This window comes from Rattus rattus, chromosome 5, assembly GCF_011064425.1.
Source record: "Rattus rattus isolate New Zealand chromosome 5, Rrattus_CSIRO_v1, whole genome shotgun sequence".
NCBI classification, from domain to species: domain Eukaryota; kingdom Metazoa; phylum Chordata; class Mammalia; order Rodentia; family Muridae; genus Rattus; species Rattus rattus.
Window position 1 is genome coordinate 81,878,157 of NC_046158.1, and position 23,997 is coordinate 81,902,153.

The 23,997-nt window shown below is 45.9% G+C and overlaps 1 protein-coding gene across 1 annotated transcript in view; it reads left to right on the forward strand.

Annotated features, from left to right (window-relative positions):
- The first annotated feature begins 18,345 nt into the window (after positions 1-18,345).
- Positions 18,346-23,997, forward strand: part of Cd59 (CD59 molecule (CD59 blood group)) — an 11,983-nt gene continuing 6,331 nt past the window's right edge. The window contains exon 1 of the mRNA XM_032903823.1: positions 18,346-18,445. Within this exon, the coding sequence (XP_032759714.1) occupies positions 18,385-18,445 (61 nt within the window). The 5' untranslated portion in view covers positions 18,346-18,384. The remainder of the gene's footprint in view (positions 18,446-23,997) is intronic.

The window sequence follows — 23,997 nt, forward strand, 5'->3', positions numbered from 1 at the left end:
GCATACGGAATCACTGCTAAGGTTGAGAGTAAGTTGTCATCAAGTGATCCATCCAGAAATGAAATTAAAATGAAGGACTTTGAAGCAAGGGGGGGTGGGGATCACTGATGGCTACTGCTTATTAAGTCAGCTGCTCTACCACAGCTAGACCCTCAAAGAACAAGAGCAGATGGGACATAAATTGTTGGAACATCTGCTTCATTGACGGCAATACGAATATTTCAAGAAAGGTCAATATCAGATCTGGAGGCCCTTATAATCACCTGACTTGACACAAATGTGCCTTCTACATCATGATGTCCACTGCCAAAGCAGGGTTTGCCTATAAGAGTGAAAGAGAAGACTAGACCTGACTAGGATGTCGGGGTTACTGAGAGCTCTGGGTGGTCTAAAGTGAATAATCGTTAGGAAATTTGAAAGTAAGTGGTAAGCCTGCAAACTTGTGGGTGAAGAATGCTAACTTTAAAAGGTAGAAACTGGGTGTGCAGAGTGGTTACTTGCCAACGCAAACCCTCCTCTATTCCATCTAGGTTTGTATAAAATACATTCTGTGTGGTTTGCAAGGTGATAAAAGAGCTTGTCACTACAATCACCTAATGACTCATTTCTTAAAATCTAATCCCATTGTTAAGTGAGAACATGACTATTATCAGACTGCCAAATACTATCAGGCTACCCTTCTTAAAAATAGTCAACTGTCTTAATTTAGGCTGCTATAACAAAATACCTTTGATTAAAATATACAGTAGAAAGTACAGCCAGGCCATGGTGGTACACACCTCCAATCCCATTTGAAAGGCAGATTGAGGCAGAAGAATTACAGTGAGTTTGAGACCAGCCTAGCCTACCGAGTAAAATTCTGTCTTTAAAAAAAGAAATGTAGCTGTACAAGTGGAGATGTCATTAACAACAGTCAACCTAATGCCCCCTGTTTTCATAAAGATGCTTTGTGGATTAATCAGTATAATGCGCAGGAAGGGACGGGATGTAGAAGACAAACATTCAGACCCGAGTGTCAACCCACTTTAAAAGGACTTTCCCAATACATCAGTAGTTAAGAAACTATGACAAAGGGGTTGGGGATTTAGCTCAGTGGTAGAGCGCTTGCCTAGCAAGCACAAGGCCCTGGGTTCGGTCCCCGGCTCCAAAAAAAGAACCAAAAAAAAAAAAAAAAAAAAGAAACTATGACAAAGCTAGCCCCACACTTCCTTGCCTTTCCTTGTATCCCTTTTTCTAGTGTACTGATGATGGCCCAACTGTGCCTGCCTGTCTGTCTGTCACAGTGCTTCAAGGTTGCTTAGCCTCCCTTCAAAGTTTGCCTTTTGATATATTCAACAGACTTTTGTTTTATTTTCTGGGAGAGAGAACAATAATAGGCCAAAGAAAATCCATCTAAGCCCAGCTTGATGGCCCAACAAATTTATCAGGATTACTAATGGGAACATGAAGGATGGACAGCTGCAACTGAGGAACAACATAGCAGCCCAGGGGAGGGCTCAAAGCATCTGGTGTTCCTGGGAAACTCGAGGTAGCTGCATGTTTGAAGAGTCTCCTCTAGCAAGTTTGTACTTATAACCACTGGAAGAGATGTTCAGTCATAAACCAGAGTCTTGAATCTTCTGAGGAGTTTCATGAGCCTCCCTACTGCCTTCAGGAGGCTGCTTCTACAAATAGGAATTAGCTGTACAGTAAACCTCCACATCACACTAAGGTGTGGTTAGTGAATAAGCCTTTGTAAACTACATTGCAAAAATTCTTACTCATAAACGTTTTTAGTGCGTATGGGAGTTTTGCTCTCTAAGTCTGTGCACCACTTGTGTGCCTAATGCCCCTGGAGGTCACAAAAGTTTATTGGATGCCCTGGGTTCTGAGAATTGAAATGGAATCATCTGGAACTGCAGTCAGTGCTGTTAACTGCTGAGCCATCCCTCTAGCCCCACAATAAATGGAATTTAACCATGGACATCAATGTTGCCCCAACCAGACTCTAGTGGAACAAAGTCCACTTCCAGCTCACAGGCCTCTTGAGAATGCATCCTTTCACATATTTGAACCTCAGGATGAGACATTCCTAAATTAACCGCTTAAATGGTTTGGTTCTTAGTAAAAACTCAGAGGTGACTAGTTCAGGACTGATGTGGCATGATGTCATCAATGTTCTAGATCCAGATGTGTTCCAAATTTTTTCCATTTTAAACACAATGAATACACACACACACACACACACATCCCAGACTGGCCCTAAAGTTCTGATCTTACCTCTATCTCACACATGCCGAGATTACAGCTGTATGGTACATGACTGGCTAAACTTTACTCCTAAAGGTCCCTTTATAGTCTCAAATTGGCAACCTGTCATATGTATTCAGAGAAGAATGATGAAAGCTAAGCAAAAGATGTTAAGGAAGTAAATAAACTCCGTCTCTAACAATAACATGGAGAAGGGGCCTGGCATGCAAATCTAGGGCAGTAGCAACGGGAGCAGAATGAACTGTGGGTGAAGTTGCAATGCCTAAATGGTAAGTAGGCCTGGTTTGTTAGTAAATATGAGGAAGTAGAAGAAAAAGTTATTTCCAGGCTTTTGCCTGTATGAAAACTTAAATGGCAGGAGAACTGTCATTGGAGATGAGATTTGTACACTCCTGAGTTCAGGGACAAGAGATGCCCAGAAGTAGGCCTACATGTGACTATGAAGGTGTGGTTGGATGTGCAAGGGAGTACATGTAAAGGACAACCACTTAGTCTAACCCAGGTGTCTTAGTTAGGGATACCGTGCTGTGATGAGACACCATGACCAAAACCAAGCTGGGAAGGAAAGGGTTTATTTTCATTTGGCTTACACATCAATATCATTGACAGAAGTCAGGACAGAAACTCAGAACAGGACCTGACAGAGAGGCCATGAAGAGGTGCTGCCTCCTGGCTTGCTCTCCCACTCCCACCCAGCTTGTTCCGACTGCTATCCTATAGAGCTCAGGACCGCCCAACATGGGCTGGGCCTTCCCTCATCAGTCACTGATGAAGAGAATTCTCTACAGGTTTGCCTGCAGCCCAGTGTCATGGAGGCATTTTCCCAATCGGGCTTCCTTCCTCTCACATGACTCTAGCCTGTGTCAAGTTAACATAAAATTAGCCAGCACAGCAGCACTCAGTTTAGGGAGGTAAGGGGAAGACTCTCAAAAAGAAGTCAAGAGACTGGTAGCAAAATACCTGGGGCTTTAGAACTTACGAACATCGAGTTCTAAAAAGAGAATAGATCATAGGAGATACACAAGTCAATGTATACAAAATGATAAAGGGCCAGTAAACCATCAGTAGTATTTATAACCAGGTCATAAATGCATGGGGCAGCACTCTCTGGGGCAACAACGGTAGGAGTTACAGTGCAATTGCAGAGGTGGTAATAGGCTGAGGGAACCTTATTTCCAGTGCAGAGTCCCTGTCCCATTATTGATTTTAGGGTCAGTTTTCCTCTATCTGGTTGCTGCCACCTACATCTGTAGTCTGTGAATAGTCTCCAGGGACAGCTATTCCTTCTTAGCAGTGGGACTGAGCATTTAAGCATAACCAACAATCCTGTGTTAAGTCCAGGTGAGAGGAGTTAAGAACCTGGAAAACGGCTTCTAATAGTTGCAGGGGTGACTCTGACTCTGGTGATGAAGTGGGCAATGCAGGAGGTGGAACGGATTTAGGGAGCGGTTGGTTAGATGAAATGAGACCTCGATGGGGTGGAAGGGTGGTGGGTCCTGAATGATGGTGGGCAGAGGCAGAGGTTTGTGTGTGTGTGGGGGGTGGTGGTTTGGCCTTCCTAATAACTTGATGGGATCATGGGTCTCACAAAGCTACGTTGGAGCAGTTGAACTGTAAGTAACAGTCTGATTGGCCTTCTTGCCAGCTGCCGTAAATTTTATGAAAAGGTTGTTGCTTGTGGGTACCCAGATAGTAAGGGGGGGGGCTCAAAACAAGGTCTGCAAGTCTCTCTCCTAGGAGGCTGGGTATCCTTTCTTATGCAGGAACGGTCCCCAAGTGACTGTGTATCCTCAAACCAGGTTACAGTGAGATGAGGTCATCTTTGATGGGGGGCTTCCAGGTCTTCCTCCCAGTAGATTTCCATGCCCATGTGGTACAGAAACTGTGGACCTCTGCGTTTGGTTCGCTGGCTCCGATCCCAAGGATGCCCTGGGCAGACATACAAGGCCTGAGACTGTGTGTTCTTTTGGGGCCGGGGTGAGTTGCAATCGTAACCAGGAAAGGGCATTTGATCTGAGAGGTCCCATTCCTCACCCACTGGGTCACAAAGGTCTACATGAAGGTCATGGATCTAGGTGCCTGGAGTAGCCAAGTAGGAGGTAGAGTTGGCAATCTTATCGGTTGCAGCATTAACTAACTGCCAGGTTAGATTCAGGGGCTAGTGGGGGCTGGTGGCTATGTAGCAAAGTGTAAGCAGCAAGCCAGCAGGATCAGGAGTGCTGGGGTTGCAGTTTGGGGGTAGACAGGGTGTGAGGTGACCTGGGAGTCTCCAATGGAACCTCAACTGCTGGGTCGTCTCCCTCCTGGCAGGCTTAATGTGGAAGTGGTGTATCAGTGTCCTGATCTCGTCTGTAGGTGTGGTCAGGATCATGGTGTGAGGTCCTTTCCAGCGAAGTTCCAGAGTCTTGTGGTTTCATGTCTTAATCCAGACTCCATCACCTGGTTCAAAGCACTGGGGGTTAGGGGGAGGAGCAGATTCATAAACCAGTGGATGGCAAGCCAGAGTTGCTTCTGGACCCTATGGAGGGCATCCAAGGATCTTAAAAACTTATGTTGTCCCTATTAAGCTAAGATACCAGACTGGAGGTTAGTCAGCATGGGAGAAGGCCTCCCACATAGGATCTCAAAAGGGGCGAGACCTAAAGTATAGCAGATGTTCCTAGCCTTTTATAGGGCATAAGGTAGGAGTCAGTTTCAAGGGTTAATTTGGTCAAGGCCTCCTTCAGGGTAGGATCATCCATCCTCTCTACTTGCCCTGAACTCTGGGGTCTGTATGCACAATGTAATTTCCAATTGGTTCTGAGAACCTGAGTTTTCAGAGGTTTAGTTACCTGAGATGAATGCTGGTCCATTGTCACACCCAAGCAGGGTAGGCAAACCAGACCCAGATATGATGTCTTCCAGGAGCTCCTTTACCGCTATGTTGGCCGTCTCCTTTGTAGGGCAGGCTTCTGCCCACCCTGAAAAGTTATCTATAAAAACTAGCATGTGTTCCTGGTTTTGTTTCTGTATAATCTATTTCCCAATTAGACCCTGGTTGTTGACCGGATTCTCCTTGATTGGGGCCTGAGAGGTGGGACAGTGAGATCACCTGATCAAGTGTCCTAAGTCAAACATTTTGTACCTTGCTCCTCAAAGCAATTCCTTCAGCCTTCAGTGACCAGGTGTGAAGCTTGATGAATCTGATGGGTGAGGGGCTTAGCAAACTCCTTAGGTAGGATGGTGCAGCCTTCAAACTCCAGCCGGGCTGGAGGATGGCTCAGAGGTTGCACTGCTCTTCCAGAGGTCCTGAGTTCAATTCCCAGCAACCACATGGTGGCTCACAACCATCTGTAATGGGATCTGATGCCTCTTCTGGTGTATCTGAAGACAGCTACAGTGTACTTGTATATGATAAATAAATAAAGTCAGCAGCCATATATCTCTTCTGTAAACTCCTTGGCATTTTGCCTGATCTGGTTTGTCTTCAGGGAGTATATTCAGGGATGGCTGGGAGTGCAGAGGGAGGCAAAGCTACCAGGATGTTGGCAGTGGAAGCTTGGGGCTTGGGTGGCCTCCCTGTGACTATCAGCTAGCCTGTTCCCTTGGGCTATTTATGATGTTCCTTTTTGATGCCTGGGGCAATGAATCATGGCCACTTTGAGGGGAAACCATAATGTCTCCAATAAAGCAAGTATTTCTTCCTTATTTTTGATGTTTTTTCCTTCAGTAGTCAATAATCCCTTCTCTTGGTATACGGATCCATGGACATGAGCCGTAACAAAGGCATATGAGGTCAGTGTAGATGTTAGCTACGGCCCCTCTTGCCAGTTTTAAGGCCTAGGTTAGATCCTTTAGTTCAGCTTTCTGGGCTGAAGTTCCCAGTGCCAAAACAGCTGCCCGAATAACAGAGTCCAAGAACATTACCACCGCCCCTGCAGACCTGATTCCACTCTGGATAACGCTGCTCCCATCCATGAAGTAGGTACGTTCAGCACCTGGACAGGGCATGTCAGTCAAGTCAGAACTACAGATGGGTCAGGTAGCAAGGTGGCTGGTTTAGGGCAGATGATGGGTTATGTCTTATGCAAAGACGGTTCAAACGTAGAGCCTGAAGGTGTGCCAGTGTTGGGTTTTTGAGGGTCCCCTCAATAGTATGGGAGGTGGTGATAAGTTCTTATCCCATGGCTATTTTGTCAGCATCCTTAACTAGCAGGGCAGTGGCAGCTATGATCCAGAGGCAGGCCACAGGATCCAGCCTCTTGGATAAATAAGCCACAGGTCTTTTCCATGGTCCCAAAGCTTGGGTGAACACTCCCTTTACTATTCCCTTTCTCTCATCCACATACAGGTGGAAAGCTGTGTGATTGTCTGGGAGGGCCAAGGCCAGCGCCTCCCATGAGGCTCTTCTTAGAGTCTTAAAAGCCATGTCCCCCTCAGAAGTCCGTCCTGTTTTATCTTCTTGGCCTCTGATGGCTTCTTAGAGTGGTTTGGCTAACTTGGATCACAGAGTTCACTCTGGATCCCAGGTAGATCCCAGAAATGTCCATGCTTGCCTTTGGGTTGATGGAACTAGGATGCTAAGGATGGTTTGCTTCTAGACATCTGATAGCATGCATTGGCCCCCCATTAGGTGCCCCAGATGGGTGACCGCAAGTTGACAAAAAGCTGGGCTTTCTTAGCAGACAGTGGGTAGCCAAGTTGGTTCAGCTCCTGTAGCAGGTCTGGCGTGACCTGCTGGCATAGCTCCAGGTCAGCCCCTCCCCCCAAATCACGATGTCATCTATATACTGGAGCACAGTTATCTGGGGGTGGGCAGCACTCACCCGAGTCCTCATGCAGTGCCTCGTCAAAGATGATGAGTGAGTTCTTGAATCCTTGAGGTGGGCATGCCCAAGTCAGTTGTCCATTGAAGCCTCTTCAAGTTTTGCCATTCAAAGGCAAAGAGAGACTGGCTTTTGGGCACTGGAGCCAAACTGAAGAAGGCGTCCTTCAGGTCCAGCACATCCTTCAGGTCCAGCTCAGTGCACAGTGTGTGCTCCTGCTCCGGACGGAGGCTGCTCAGCAGGGTGTACAGGTTTGGGATGTGGGATGGACGTCTTCCTCCCTCTTATTTACCTCTCTTAAGTCCTGCACAGGCTAATAGTCATTTGAATGGGGCTTCTTGACCAAAAAGAGGGGAGTGTTCCATGCTGTTTGGAATCAGAAGCCCTGCTTCCCAGAGCCGGTTAATGTGAGGGGTGGTCCCTGTTCTGGCTTCTCTGGGCATTGGATATTGCCTGACTTGGGCTGGGTAGCTGAGTCCCATTGGAATTTTTTCTGTCCAGACCTTGGGAACTTCTTCCAGAAACCCCTGGAGTAACAGGCTAGGAGATGGGGCTGGTTGAGGGAACATTTTGTATTCCTCTTCTAGGGCCAAGGTCAGAACATGGCTTCCACTCCCTCTGGACCCACATGGATTTGGGCTCCCATTTTGGCGAGGAGGTCTCTTCCCCGGAGGGGTCTGGGCATCCAGGGATGACCATAAATGAGTTTTACCCATCACACTTCCAAGCCCACCTTCTTCAGGTCCACCTATCCATGGATAGGGCTTAGTGGCAGTTGCCCCTTGTTTTTCAATTTGACAATGGCCTGAGTGGTTGTCTCAAAACAGTGCTTCTGTGTCCAGCACAAAGTCTATGGGCTTCTCCTCCACCGTCAGGGTCACCCAGGGCTCATGGAGGGAGGTTGAGCCTGACACCCTCAGTCATCTAATTCTTCTAATTCCAGAACCTTTGGGCCCTCTCTGATGCTTCTTAGGGCACTCATGCTTCCAATGGACTTTTCCCTTGCAATAGGCACATCGGCCCCTCTCTATGGAGGACAGGTTTTTCCTTCAGTGGGGGCTGGCTGACCTTTGCCCCTTCTGCTAGCTAGGTTTTTCAGCTCTCTCTCATCAGGACAGCCACGGCTCCTGGCAGCGAGTAGTACTTTCACCAGTCCTCTGGTCTGTCAGTCTTTGGGGGTTTCTTGGTGGTTGAAAACCTTCTCGGCTATGGCTACTCACTCCCTCAGGTATTGAACTAAAATGTCCAGGTACTGAAGCTTCCAAAAAGATGTCAAGGGCAGGTTGGTTAGCAAATGCCATGTTTATAGCTGACTGGTGCTCTCTGGCTTCTGGGTCAAAAGGAGTGTAGGTCCTGTAGGCTTCAAAAAATCTTTCTAGATGTTCCCTGGGGCTCTCATTCTTTCCCTGAATCATCGGGCTCACCTTAGATAAGTTTGCGGGCCACCTGGCAGCCTCTCAGAGGCCTCCATCAGAATCTGGCTGTAGACCTGGAGCCTCTCCCTACCTTCGGCAGTGTTAAAATCCCAGTCTGGTCAGGGCAAAGAAAAGGCTGAGTCAATATCAGCCTGGACTTGAGCCCATTTGCTCCCGGCACCAATTTCCAGGCAGCTCCCATGATCCTCTCTCTTCCCTCTGTCATGAAGAGGACCTGGAGCAGCTGCTGACAGTCATGCCTACTGGGCAAATGAGTCAGCATGATTGAGTCTAGAAGACCTGTGAGAGCTGATGATCTTTCTGGAAATGGGGGGGAGGGTGGTCTGCAACTTCGATTATAAAGATCATTGACGGCAAATGACACATATGTCATGAACTCTCTCCCCTGAGCATTTAGGGGGAACCAAAGCCCAGATGGGTAAGGCTGTAATAGAGTGGACCCTCTGGGCAGTGTAGGCCTGACTATGAGGTGGACTCCAGGTGGAGTCAGGAGAGTCAAGGGACTCAGGGGATGCTCCTCCCTCTGCCTGTGTAGGCTGGGCAGGGGCAGGGGCAGGGCATCAGGAGCAGGAACATAAGGAGGGGGACAGAGATCCTCCTCAGGAGCAGAAGGGAGAAGCAAGGCAGGGGGCTGAGGCTGAACCTCCTTTAGAGGAAGAAGGGCAGGGAGCATCTAGGCTGGGGACAAAAAATGCCTCATCCAAACAGGGGTCTTCTCGACCAGGTATCACCACATGGTGATATATAGAACTTGGTTTGGGTGGCCCCTGGGCTCAAAAACTATAGCCATCTCTCCTCGGGCCATCCTACTTTATAGGTGGGCCATTTGTTCCTGCAAAAGATGGTTAGTTTGTGGGAACTAACAGTCAGACAGAGTCTTCTAGACTAGGCAAAAGTCCTTAAAGTGTTCCAGGACCAAGCCCAGTGGGGTGCTCCGTGTCTGTCCCATCCTGAAATCAAAGAAAAATTTGTATGAGGCAAGAACCACAAAAGCACAAATATGTTTAGGGCGTCCTACCTGGTGATCCCCCATTCTTCCCATTGGTTCTGGTCTACAGGCGTGCTTCTATGGCTCAGACTCTGTAATTGTTGATAGGTTAGGGACAGAGTGGATGTCCCAACCTCCTTTGTCATTTAGGATAGGGCAGATACAGACACACTACCTGGGAGGGAAAACGGGCTATGTAGGGAGGATAGATACTATGGGGAAAACAAAAACAAACAAAACAATAAACCTACCAGGAAATGCTTCTGAGGACAGAAAGACTTTAAAACAAAACAAAACAAAAACAAAATCACCACCAGCATAAACCTGGATCACTGCTTCCTCTCTTCCTGGGTCATTGCTTCCTTTCTCCTTCATGCTTCCTTTTCCAACTCGGCACAAAACAGGTCTTTCAGGGCCGATGCTAAGAGTATTTCTTGTTCCTCTAGGAGACCAGCCTCTCAGTTTTTTGTTTGTTTGCTTGTTTTTAATTATTATTCCCCTGTTGCTTCCTTCCTGGATGTGAGTCTTTCTGAATGATAAAGGCAACCTCCTATCACATCTTCACTTGAAGGTCTAAGCGGCAGTTCTGGTCCCTGACCAGCCCACAAAAGGTCTCAAATGCACAACAGGATTTTGTCCTGATTCCAAACAAAATACATGGCATCTGTGCCTGAAGAATTTAGAGGTTGTCAGAACCTGAGAACAGGAGCAAGTCACTGCTGTATGGCCCTGGAAAGATATCCACGATGTCTATCAAGAGATAGCTCTGGGCACTAAGCAAATACAGGACACAAAAACATTTTGGAAAGTTTTTTTTTTTTTTTTTTTTTTTTTTTTTTTTTTTTTTTAGAAAGGGAGAATCAGGAGCCTTTTAGGGTGCCCTAGTTAGGGGTAAGGAATCAGAGGGAAACGCAAGCCTTTTCTGTTCCCTAGGTTTCCAGAGAGTCTGGTCCTGGCGACCAAGCGCTCTCTGATAGAGGGAATGGCAGTGACCCAGAATAGGCGGAGGGAGGGCGTGGTCATCAGTTCTTGGGAGTGGCCAATGGAGTTTGGTAGCGGTGCAGACAGCAGTCGGAGCCCGAAAGCAGGCGCAGGCAAGTAGAAGAGCCTCTAGCACAGATCTAGCTGACTGCGAGGTTGCAGGTAAGCCAGGGCGTGGAGTTGGCTGCAGCGGAGCCTGCAGTGTGAGGTAGGGGTGCTTCGGGAGCGCATGCGTCCAGGGCTGGGGGTGCGGTAAGGTGTCCTTGCTCCTTTTTCCTCGGGAGGCCTCTACCCGGCTTGTACCCCCGCCAGCCTTTTTTATTATAGTGATATCGTGCCGCAGCCCACACTCTTTCTTCTCAGCGATCTTGGAGCTCGGCATTCCCTGGGCGCCTGTCTCCAGGGAAGCTCCGGCGTCTCCGAGAATGAGGTCTCCCGGGGACCGAAGTTCACTCACTCACTGCGGTTCTTCTTGCGGAGGTCCAAATCTGTAACTGCTCTAGAGAATATTTTGGTGCATGGGCCTGGCCTTCGTTTTGTCAGAGGGCGGACTTTGAAAAGAATCGTAGGCAGCTAGGGCCTTTTGTTTTGGTTCGTAGGTAGTCGAAAGCAAGCTATTAAATCTTGTTTTCTCATCAGCAAAGGGAAAGACCTTATTTCGCAGGGTGGCGGTGAGCACTAAGGTAGCCCGCCGTTAGTCTCCCGGAATGTGGAAAACAGCTGATGTTCCGGAGACCCTCCTCAGGGCACCTTTTCTCCAGAGGGGACACACCGAGTGACCACGTCAGAACGACAATCGTGGGAGCTCACAACATTTGCTGTTAACATTCTGGGGAGACTAAGGAGGAGTTACCTCATTATGCCCTAAACATGCTGAAAATGTTTGGCATGTACTTCGCTTATACCGTCCGTTTCACTGGGCAGGGTGAAAGAAGGAGAAAAAAACAAAACAAAAACAAAAAAAACCCCAAAAAACCGTCCGTTTCACTGGGCAGGGTGAAAGAAGGAGAAAAAACAAAAAAAAAAACAAAATAAAAAAAAAACAAAAAAAAAAACCAACAACAACAACCAACCAGCCAACCAAAAATCAAATGAACTTTAGGGTGGGAATTCCAAGATGAGCCAGGGACTTGGGGTCTTGGAATAAGTTAGGAGAGGGAGGCCATTGTAGGTGAAGCAGCAGATCTGTGAGAGATTTCAAGAGCTCTGAGGTGCTTATCCAAGCCACCAGGTGACTGGGAGGGGCCTTTCCATTGTGATGGTATTTTGCTTTGTCTCTAGCTGCTGATGTAATTACTGCTTTGAACTAAGGAAATGGATTTTGGGTGTCTTATATGTTAGTTACAGCATGTTCAAGCTCGTAGGGGCATACAAGCAGACCCCCAGACTGCTAACACCGGGGTATATTAAGGTACTTTGTACCCAGACCTTGATAAGTAAAAGCAAGATACATCCAAAGTGATTTTGTGACTACCCTGTTGTCTTGGGACAGGTAATTCCATCTTTCTGGACCTTTCCAAACCTCCTGTAGGATGATAATGTGGCAGCTTTATTTCTTATGACATCCTCAGCCTTAAAGTACATCAGCCCCAAGCTCCCTGAAGTAGCAACCCAGGGTCAAAAGTGTCGACGAATCCCATGGAAACTGCTCGTGTTAAAGTCCTCCATCTGGCTGGGGTGTGGCTCAGTGGTAGTGGTGCATGGCTCTCTGGCCTCCATGCTTCATACATAAGAGTAAGAGAAAGAGGGGGCGGGGAGGGAGGGAGAATGCCATGCAGTTTTTTTTTGTGTTTTGTGGGGCTTTTATTAGCTGCATTTATTTTGCAATTATTTGGAATTACAATCTCCACTTACGTTCACAGTTCTGAGCTCAATGAAATCTATGCTTGGATACTGTCCAACCATTTTCCAGTACCGAGGTTGCTGGTTACAGCAAGTGTGGGGGGTTTTGTTCTGCTTTTTTTGGTTGGATTAGGGTTTAACTTTATTAATCAAATGGATCTAAAATTCTCGGGTTCACATGACCTTCCCACCTCAGCCACCCAAATATTGAGGACAATAGGTATATGCCACCATGCTTGGCTTTATGTAAGTTTTTATTGCTGCCAAGTGATAAGCAAACCAATCGGCTTACAACACATGTTGTCTTACAGTTCTTTCATCTCACCAGAGTCTGACCATGGTCCACAGAACTGAGCTAAAAGTGAGACATCAGCCAAGTCCCTTCCCGGGGGCCTTGAGCGTGCCTGTCCTTCTGGTTCCAGTGTTGGCAGAATGAAGCCTTTGTGAGGGGAGACCCCATATCTGATCTCCTCGAGAAGCGCCTGTCACTGAGCACTCCTAGAGGCTATGAGTGGCCAATAGAGCTCTTCTTGCTCTCAAAGTTAGCAATATTGTTCCTGTCTCCTATCTCTGCTTCTGTTTCCTGGTGTCTGACAACACAACACAGAACGGTTCTACTCCCTTCTTCTCCCTTCTGAGCACTCTGTGATCACACTGGGACAGTAGAGTCATCCACAATAATGTATATAACCTTAGCGTCATTTCAAGCCACCACTAGAGCTGGCCTGTGGTCACAGGTTTTAGACTTAGGGTCTGGGTTTGTGGAAAAGAGATGTTACTTTGCCTGCCTGCAGCGTCTGCCTTGGAACTAGCTCTCCTGGGCTCTCCGTTGCTTAAGTACCAGAAGAGATTACAGTTACCTTATTTTATTGTTGTAAGGATCACATTGGAATGTCAGGAATGCTAACACTAGCGTTGGGCTGTAGTATTTGCCCCCTAAACAGAAGTTACCTAGCCATCAAGCTTTGTTTGGTAACAGGGTGCATCAAGTGGTATAATCACCTGGGCCCCTTTTAATTATTTAATTAACACTAACAGCTCACTTTACAGCCCAGCTGGGAGAGTCACTTTCAACCCTTGGCTAGCTCACTGCAACCCACTGGTTCTCAGTGTGGCCTCTAGGAACAGCTGCAGCACTAGGGTAGGGAACTGTGGACGATGCAGACCACTGTGCTGTGGTTTAGGCCTTCCCAGACTCTAGGGTGGAGTCCAGTGATCCTCCTCATCATGGTCAAGGAAATTGAGAACCAGTGTTCAAGCCCTCTTTTATATAGTCCAGCACACCACACATCTGCTAACAGTGGGCTCCTAAGGTCCTATCTTTGGGATGACTGGGAAGGGGTAGTGGCTGAGACTAAATCTACTTCACAATAGTAAGTATGCCCTCAGAAAATTCCATCGTAAATCACTGTGTAATATGTCAGGTGTTTTCCATCTGATTCTTTGGAATTTTTTTACAGGTCCACATAAGTAAATAAGTTAATGTATTTTTTAAAAACTTGGTATTTGGGAAGCTGGATTCTTCTTGCTTTTCTTAATGGACAACCGTATTACAGTCACGTTGCATTTCCTATCTACCAATATGACAAAAGTATTTGCTGCCCACAACATTACAGCATCGTAGTCAAGCTTGTTGTCCCCTTTGGCTTTCCCTTGGCTGGCAATGACTAAGTAATTTTCAGGTTGGATTTATTATAGAACGATTTTTTTTCATAGCAGTCTTTCGACTTTCTCTAAGTTTTAAAGTTACATTTACTTCATTATTTGTTGGTATTAATGTACCATGGAAACTTTGTGAAGATCAGAGGACAACTTGAGAAGTTGGGTCTCTTTTCCCACCATATGGACGCTGATTGAACACAGATAGTGAGACTTGGCAGCAAGCACCTTTAATCCGCCAAGCCATCTTGCAGGCCCTGCTTGTTTAGTTTTTAACTCTTACTGTCTCTTAAAGAAATCTTGTAGCATCTTTACTCTATGACTTCCACTGTCATGGAGAACAATTAGAGGAATTGCTTTCTCGTGAGCGCATTCTGCAGAATTCCTTCACGGGGCAAGGCAGGTGAGGGGCCGTGCTTAGAAAGTCCAGGATGCAGGGGTGCAGCTCAGTTGGTAGAATACTTACCTGGAAGATGCAACGTGCACCCCGCATTGACCCTAGAACCCTGCCTAGGAAATACGGAGACTGCCCTTCTCTCCCTTCCTCTGTAGCCCCTTCCCATGTTTTTAAAATGGTCCGTAGAACAGCACTGGTTCCTCCAGCCTTTCCTCTGGTTTCAACAGCTCTTATTAGTTTATTTACATGGGAAGAAATTCAGAGATGTAGTGCCCTGACTGAAATGTAATTTCCAGGTCGGGTCTGCGAATACAGAATTGTGTATTAATCTTCATGTTTGCTTCTTAAAGTGCCACTTGACGTATCCTAGTCTGGGTTGAAATTTTAAATTGTGTGTGCATGCATGTTTAGTGTGTTTATTTAATTGAACCCAGGGTCTCTGGTCTCAGGTTTCATGTATGATATGCCTGGCAAGCACTCTGCCACTGACAGATATATCCTCGGCCCTTCAATTTTTATTTTATTTTATTTTTTGTTTGGTTTTGGTGGCCATTGTTTAAAAAATCGAGCTACAGTCTTGCTAAGGTGCTCACATTGTCCTTGAACTCACTCTAGTCCAGGCAGGCTTTAAGGTAGTGATGATCTGGTCTAAGCGTCCCAAGCAGCTGAGATCACAGGCCTGTAGCAGCAGGCCCTGCTGAAGTCTTATGTATGTGTTCTAGTCCCATAGAAAATGATTATTAACCACTTTACAAATTAAGAACTGAAATAAACAATTTGGCTGTTCTGAGGTTATATAAATTGGAGACAAATTGATATTAAAATATAGTGTCACTTTTTAGGATTATGAGAAACTCATCCAGGCCTCATCTTTCCCAAATATGGGAGAATGATTAAATAACTCTATTCAGAACAGACATAGGAGTCTATTCATATCACACACACACACACATTAGATATAAACATGAAACATTCTTTACCTCAAGTAACCAGTTCAGAGACGTAGTATATTTTTTATATCCAATAAGGTAGGGTAAGAGAAAAATAAAAAGAAAGTGTATTTTCTACAACCTCAAATGCTGCTTCCCAATAGACTCCCCAACCTTGTTCTGTGGATTTTATTTGGAATGTATTTGGCCTGCGTCTGTATTTTCTTCCTTTTTTAGTCTTTCAAAGCAGGGTCTCATGATATGAGCCCTGGGCTGTCCTAAAACACTGTAGACCAGGATGACTTCAAACTCAGAGATCATTTGCATCTGCCTCCCAAGTGCTGAACTAAAGGCGTGCACCACCATGCCTGCCAAGAGCTGTTTCTAATAATTAAGGCTGTGCTCAAAGGAGAGAGACTTGCCACTCACTGTTGTCTTTGAAGACTGATCAGTGGTGTGTTCTTTGAGGAACTAAATGCTGGAACTGGAGCAGAACTGTTAGAGTAGTTCACAGGGACAGGCCCTATGTGGTAGGAACCGTTCTACTACAAGACTGCAGAAGAGCAAAGGGTTAGAGGAAGGACGGCCTTGCGCATTGATGTCAAAACAAAACCATGACTAGGTTTCCAAGAGGAGAATGCTTGTGTTCGGTGAGTTAGAGGTGGAGTGGCCGTTGGCTTGAAGCTGCATTGGAGACACCTTAAAATGTGGACAGTAACAGTTAAGCAAAATGACAATCCTCCATTCTTCCCAGTCCTTTACTTTTTGCCATCTCCCTCCCCAAGTGCATTCTACAATGAGCCAAGCATTGTTTTTATAATTAGAAACCACGGGGAACATGTCACATTACACATTTCCTTTTTACTAGCCATAGATCATCATCTATATTTTAGGAACTCCATTTCAGAATTCCCCAAGTAAAACACTCAATAAAAATCTTTGTACAGTTTAACTGTTGGGAAGATCAAGGAAGCACTGCCAATCCATCTAAACCAAGACTTGTCCAGAAGCTCAGCAACTCCCTTTTCTAAACATGCCTTGACTACTACTGCCGCCACGCCGCCCGCCACCGCCACCGCCGCCGCCGTTTTATTATTATAAAAAGATACTACTGGTAGACAGACAGACAGGTATAGGAAGCAAAGTAAGACTCTGAGGCCTACCTTAGGTTAGGCTCAGATCTTTTCTGCTCATCTGCTCCCTAAGGCGAGAGTGGCTGACCTCACACTTCTCACTAACACCACCTCTGCCTGCTTTCTTATTCTTGGGTACTGTGTGACTTCTTAGTTTCAGTGGTAATGCCAGCTCTTCCTCTTTTTCTTTTTCTTTAGCTTTCTTTAGCTACACAATGTCCCTTGTAGTACATATAACAGGTCCCATATTTACTGGATCAAGAGTGGAGGTCAGAGTTAGCACACAGCAAATAAGGGACCAGAACAACCTGAGAACTATTCAAGACTGTGTGTAGAGAACTAGACTTAGAAGCCCCATACTTGACTAGATCTCTGTTTCCGTCTTTCCAGTTCTTTCCACTGCACCTCGTCACAGTGCAATCTGGGGAAGGGGTTGCGTGTATCTCACAGTGTTATTTATGTTGGGTACCTTCCCATGGGAAGTTCACTGGTGCTAAAAGCTCCTGCTCACCTTCCCAGCGTCTTTGGAATGCAGAACTACCTTCCCTCTTCCCCTAATGCCAATGCCTGACCTAGCTGGTCCATACTTTTTGAGGCCCTCCTGTCTACTTGAGGACTTCTGGTCAAATCCCCCTCTCTCCGCTCCCTGCAGCAGTTTTTACACCCGAGCCCTGCCTAACTTGCGTCTGTAAATCGTTCATTGTACTCAGAATCCTCCCAGCATGAGTAACCAAGCAGGAAGCTGACAGCACACTGGGGGCATAGGTGTGACACCACTTGTAAGGAAAGGGCCAGGCCCTGTTTGTCCTTGAAGGACGTACACCCATGGTGGCTCAGCATGACTCAATGGACAATGCAGACATTACCTTCTTTAGTTGCTCTCTCTTCTCCTGACCGTGACCAGCAGACTTTCCTCAGAGGCACAAGGCTGACAGCACACCCAGAACTTCAAATCTCTTAAGACCAAAGGCGTAGGTACCTTAGCTTTCCCCACCACTGATTCCGTGTGTCTGCCAGACCTGAGCCTTGGCCTGTGGTCTAAGGAGAAGAACGTGTAGAGCCCCATGGTTTAAATGACTTGCCGCCTCCCTGTTTCAGAGTGCGTCCCAAGGTATACACTTCTTAAGTCTACTCCCAAGAGTTGGCACGTAGGAAGGTTTGAAACCTCCTGTGCCTTGGGTTTTGTTTTTGTTTTGTTGTTTTGTTCTGTTTGAGTGATAGGGAAGTCTCAGGCATGTCCATACTTGGCTTCTTGCCTGTTGCTCGTTGCCAGCCACCTTTTCATTTGTATAGTGAGGACCAAGGTTACCTAATAGCCGCTTTGTTCCCTAAGGTGGAGAGGCACTGAAACAAGACAGCAAAGCCTCCATCTCTATATGCACAGCCCTTTTGTGCACACATACGCCCCCCACCTTCTGGTGCCTTCCAGAGGTCTGCTTAGACTCTTTACTAGGCCTGACCGAGGGAAAGGGCACGGCTGCTCAACCAGTGGCTTAGGCAGGACTGTGGGAACTGAAGCTGAAGCTACAGTGTGAATCGGTTATCTCACATTTTCATCGACCAAACCACACTTATGGGGAGATAGTAGGTTCTCTTTTTACAGTACTGAGTATCAAGCCCAGGGCCTTATGCATGCAAAATAAATATCCCTGGCCCAGGGGAAGATAGATTTATTCCCCGTGTGACCGTGAACACTGGCTTCTACCGACTAAGTTTCTTAAGGGTCAGTAGTGGGTTAGGAGAAGTTCCTGCATGATGAAAGAATGAACATTTCTTTACTACCTGAGGCCTTGAAGCAAAAGAACTATTACAGCCCTACTAAGAACTGCCCTTAGTTTTTGCACCCTACCCCTGTGCACTTCCCAAGACCTCCTTGGATTCTAGCTGGTGGTTTTAGAAATACCTGGAAGGTATCTTTGGTCAGTGACAATTCTTATTCTTTCCAGATTTGGTGGACCAGCACAATGAGAGCTCAGAGGGGATTCACCTTACTCCTGCTTCTCCTGGCTGTCCTCTGTTCCACAGGTGAGTGACTCGGACCCTCTAAATTGCCCCTGGCCATGATGCTACTTTCTCTCGGGCCTCTGGTAGTCTGAGCTGTCCCACTGGCTTCCAGTCTCTCCCTTTCCTAGGTTCCAGTTCCTGCTTGCGTGTCAGTTCTGGGGTGCCCGCCTGAGCTAAATCAAGAGCTAACAAAAGTGTTTAATAGGGGTGGAGAGATTGTTTCTCTCTTGTCCCTCCATATACTTTGGGATTCCAGCAGATGCCATTCATCCTTAGAATGCTATACGAGTCCTTTCTAAAAGATCTCAGGTATGGGATATAAGGGAGACCCTGGGTGGGTTGTCCTTTTGGGTAAGAGTTTATTCAAGTTACTAATGCCATGGATGTACACACAGCAAGTAGCAAGGACTATGACGAGGAGGGTAAAGCGGAGGCACCTTCTTTATGGGTCTCAAAGGGCTAAGGTTCCGCAGCTTTCACAGTCTGCAGCTGGGCTGTGTCTAATGTGGAGGACATGGCTTTTTCCACTACCTGAGATCTCTGAACTTCCTTGAGGAAGTGATATGGAGCCTGCCATCCTGTTAAAATTGAGGCTCCTGGGTCTAGGAATTTATATAGAGGCTCCCAGTGAGGAACATGGTTATTTCCTTTTCAGAAGAAAGCTGCAGTGGCAGCAGTCTGGGCTAGATTCTAACACCTTTGGGCCCACTATGAGGTCAGCCCCGTGAGCTCTGTCCTTCCAGCCCACCCATTTTCCTGGGCTGCTAAGATCATGCTCACCATGGTGGCAGCAATGTCTAAATAAATTTAAGCTGCCCTCGTGCGTGCTGGTCTTTAGCCTAAGCATTTTACGTGTATTTACTTATTTAACCCTCATGCACGTTTAGCAGATTGTGTGCCTATCTCATTTCATTTTACAAACTTATGAATAATGCAAGGTATTTAAATGCATGCACTAATACCCAGAAGTAGCATGTCACAATATGACCCCAGTCTGCCACCCGAGTTCCTGGTACTCACTCACTGTAGGTCACTCCCACACTACTGTTTCCTTAGCTACTTCTCCTAAAGCCATTTTTGGGGTACCCTTCCCCTGGCTTCTGAAGAAAGCGGTTCTGACTCTTTTGTAACAATGGGAACACCCATTTTGCGCTATTATAAAGGTCAAGGGTTATTCTTCAGCCCATGTCATAGTCTTACAATGTCCCAGCCATTATTAGCTTTTGGAGGTGGGTGGGAAGGGTGGAGGTGAGAAAGAAATCGAAATACAAGAAGTAGAAAGTAGAAGGTTCCTGCCGTGTTGGAGAGTTAGTGGCTGACATACTCTGACTGCTTATATAGCAGGGACCATGCCAGGTCACCTCTGTTCCTAGCTAGCCATTCTATAAGAGGTCAGGGAGACTGCCCACTGACAGTGGGGAGCAGGGTCACTTGTCCAAGGGGACATACTCTGTGCTCCGTCTCATGGCTTCCTTCCTTGCTCACTTCTCTTGTCTGCTTTTGGTGACCCTCGTGATGGGCTGTGAGGGAGTCCACCTCTGTCACATCACATTTCATCCTTAAGTTTTCTTCCTGCTGCATTTCCTGTCATTATAATAGCCCATCATAGTAATCTGGGGGAACTGATGGGTTTGAGACCATCATCTGCCCTGAGACAGGTCTGGGATACACATAGTCCTCTTCCTCAGAGAATTTGAGTGTGAAGCTAAAGGAAAGAAAGAGGATAGACTGAATTTTTTTTAATTGCTATTGTCTAAGACCCTAGGAAGCCCTCAGGAGGATTTTCCTGCTCACAAGGCAGAGTGTCAAAGGCTTTTGACCAAAGAAATAACATTTGATCCTTTGTAATAAAGGAAATCAAGTGGTACAGGCTTTCCAATTGTTACGGCAGTTAGAGTAGGATAACTCTCTCTAGGAACTAGGGTAAGAATGGCCCAGAGAGACAAGCCCTCCCCGATGTCCTGGCCCAGTTGCAACCATCCATTGACTTAAGACCTGCCCCCTGGCCCCTTTGGTTTCTTGAGACAGGTTTCTCTATGTAACAATCTTGGTTGTACTGGAACTTGCTTTGTAGACTAGGCTGGCTTCAAACTCAGAGATCTATCTGCCTCTGCCTCCCGAGTGCTGGGATTAAAGGTGTGCGTCATCACCGGCCCCGTTGCCCTGACTTCTCTGCATTGTTTACTTTCCCCAACTCAATAAAGTTAGAAAAAGTCTTGAGCTTTAGAACTGATAATCTGGGTTCAGCCTCAGTTTGGTCACTGAGACCTTTGTCCTGGAGCACTTGTTATGTTTGTTAATGTCTTACGCTTAGTGTTTTTCTTCTGAAATGGGGATGACATTTCTTGAGCCTGCTATTTGTAACAGTTGTGTGAAGGGCCTAGCATATAGGCACACAGACATTGGAACACTGATTGGATGTGCTAGCTAGGGGTGTGTCTGCCCTACAGAAGTTCCCAGCCTTGGCTTTGACCTTGACCTTTCTATCCTAAGTCTTGTCACTTAGCCACATGAACTCTGGCTGTAGCTAGTAGACCAAGTTCACTTCTGTGGGTGATCTTATAAACAGGCCCTCAAACAACCAGGCTAACACAATACCCTTCCTCCCCCAATTCTTTGCTTCTCGTATGTACGTGTCTACTAGAGAAATGGCATCCTTAGGTTTGTCATGTTGATGCTGGAGGAGATAAAGCAGAAATGTCTGATGGAGTCCTGCCTACAGGCGTGGGGCCCCACTTGGACTCTGTCACTTTATTGTTGGGTATCCTTCTGTGGTTCACTGAACCTCTCCAGGTATTGGTCTAGTCATCTGCAAACAAAATTGGCAGGGAGGTTATTTTGTTGTTTCTGATGTTTCTGATATTGTGTTAGAATCTTTCCAAATCAAAATGGCCCCTGTAAATGAGACGTCACACCTGTGAACACTTAGGTGTTGATAGACTACAGAGAGCTTGCTTCCTGGCCATACGCAGAAGGGATGATCTCAACTTCTAGAAACATCTCCCTTTGTCTCCTGATGATAAACAGAGTCATCGGCCTTAGAACTAAAGGTCATTGCTTGGGTTTCAAAAACCACACTGGGCTTAGTCATAACATACCTAGGGCATCCTTCTATGAGGCTGTACATATTTTATCTTTGAAAATATCTTTCTGAGGGTGGATGCTACCTAGTGGAAGCCCTGTGACAGGAAGAGCATTATCCCTGGCCTGGGGATACATCCACATGAACTGACTCTTGTCTCACTTCCTCACATATCCTGACTATAATTCATTTTCACCTCATCTTCAGTTATAAAATTGAAGAAGAAAAAAATAAGTAAAACCTGACTCCTAGTTCTCAACAGTAAATCATGATTAGTTTTTTGTTTCTTTTTTTTTTTTTGTTTTTTTTTTTGTTTTTTTTTTTTTTTTTGTTTTTTTTTTTTGAACTAGGGACTAGGGCTTAATGTTCCTGCTGTGAATGGGTTGCCCAATCCACACGAGTTTAGTGTATACCTGTTGTCTTGTGTTGTCTGTCTATACTTCTGGCCCTTGGTCAGTTCTATCAGGAAGCAGATCAATGAAAATATCCTATTCCAAAGGTCATTTAAACTTTCCCTCTTAAGGGCAAGATAGCCAATACTCTAGGCCTTACATGCCAGGAAAAATCACACTCTACAGGGTCATATAAATAACAATAGAGGGAACACATTTCTACAACTGTTTGATTACGGAAATCCACAATATAATAACCATCTGTCAGTGTATAACGTCTATCTGCCGATGGGTGGAATGATATGTGTTAGGGGGTTACATGTTGCCTAGCATTTCATGGTTAGTATTCTCCAGCACGGAACCAGTCATCTGTAAATGTTTATCTAGAAGTACAAATCTGTGAAGAGATTTTTTTTTTTAACCTTTGAAAATGTCTTTTCACACCAAGGGGTCCTTGACATATGCACAGTTGAGTGTATTTGCACTTGTAAAACCCTTATGGGGTTGTTGGTTCATTCTCCGTCTATTTCATTCGACATCATTCCATTGCAGAGTAGCACCTTTGAGTTGAAGGTTAGGAGGAAACTTCCTATTCACACAATTAATGGAGCCTTTGTTTGAGCTTTTGGAGGAGGTACCATGGAGTCCAGGCAGTCCTTGAAATCACTATGTAACCAGTGCTGGTCTTAACCTCCAACTCTGTTCCACCGTCTCCCAAACGCTTAGATTACATGTGCACAGCATCATACCCAGCTCAGCTGCATGTGCACATCATCATACCCAGCTTAGCTGCATGGGTTTAAAAGTGAGAGGATTCTCTTTACACTTACACCTCGCTCCATTCTGTCTTTAAAACTGCTTTACAGCTTATGATTCCTCTCATTAAAAAATCTACCTGCTGGCTAGGTGTGGCCGCACATACCTTTAATTCCAACACTAGGGAGGCAGAGGCAGGTGGAGAGCTCTGTGAGATCAAGCCCAGCCTGGTCTACATAGGGAATACCAGGACACTCAGAGCTATGTAGAAAGACCCTGTTTCAAAAAACAAACAAAAACAAAATGCACATGCTTCAGTCTCTTCCTTGTTTTGATTTTTAATGAAGTGGGTTTTTTGTTGTTGTTTTATTAATCATACAGGCTATGTCTTACAGTGCTGTATTTGAGCTCATTTTTATGTAGCTAATTCAAGCAACTCAATAAATCATGGCAAAGTCAGTAGTCTTCCTGCCACCAAGATGGATTTCAATCTGAATGCAAAGATGATAGCCCATCGTTGTTTCGACCACTTAAGTTAACGTTTCCTGGAATTTCTGTTTTAGGTACTACTACCAAAAGCAAAAACAGAACTCTTATCCCAAAGGGGAAAAGAGATAGTTTCTTCTGGAGCCCAGGAACACAGATACCCTAATTCTATGTTCCAACACAGAAGGAGTTTGATGAGAAAAATAGAAAAGAGTAGGAGAACCAAGAAAGTCATAAACCAAGACACTATTGGAAAACTTTAGGTCGGGGGTTAAAGAGAAGGCTCTCTGTATTCATAGCCTTCTGGTTGGCTAGAAACCAGTGTTCAGTCTGTACATTCCAAACTATTTGATCAAGTACAGAGGCAGACCATAAAAGGCTAAGAGGGCTAAAGACAGTTCAAAGGAATTTGGTTCTGGACTTCACGTTCCCAACCCGACAGTCCTTGAAGTCCTGCTTGTTCGTCAGCTTCAAAGAAGCTCAGTTAAGGCTTTGGCTTTTTCCTGGGAGCTTTGGTTCATAGTACTGAAAGGTCTCGAATGTGATTAACTTAGCATCAGAGAGTATGGCAGGGTCTGAAGGGAAAAGAGGGGACTTGAGAAGGCATGGAAAAGCAAGGAAATTCGTTTTAATTTGAGGAAGGAAATGAGTCAGGGAGTGAGGGAGAAATCTAGAAGGTGAACAGGAAGTGTGGAAGAAATTGCACCTCAGGTGCATTCATTAGATGAGTGGGAAGTGTGCCCTTTGACCTCTGAGGTTCTTGACGACCGTCATTCTCCTGGAATCCCCACACTCTAGGGCATTTGCCTCATGAACTCAGACAAGCTTTCTACCACTCCCAGAGCAGCTGGGGTCCC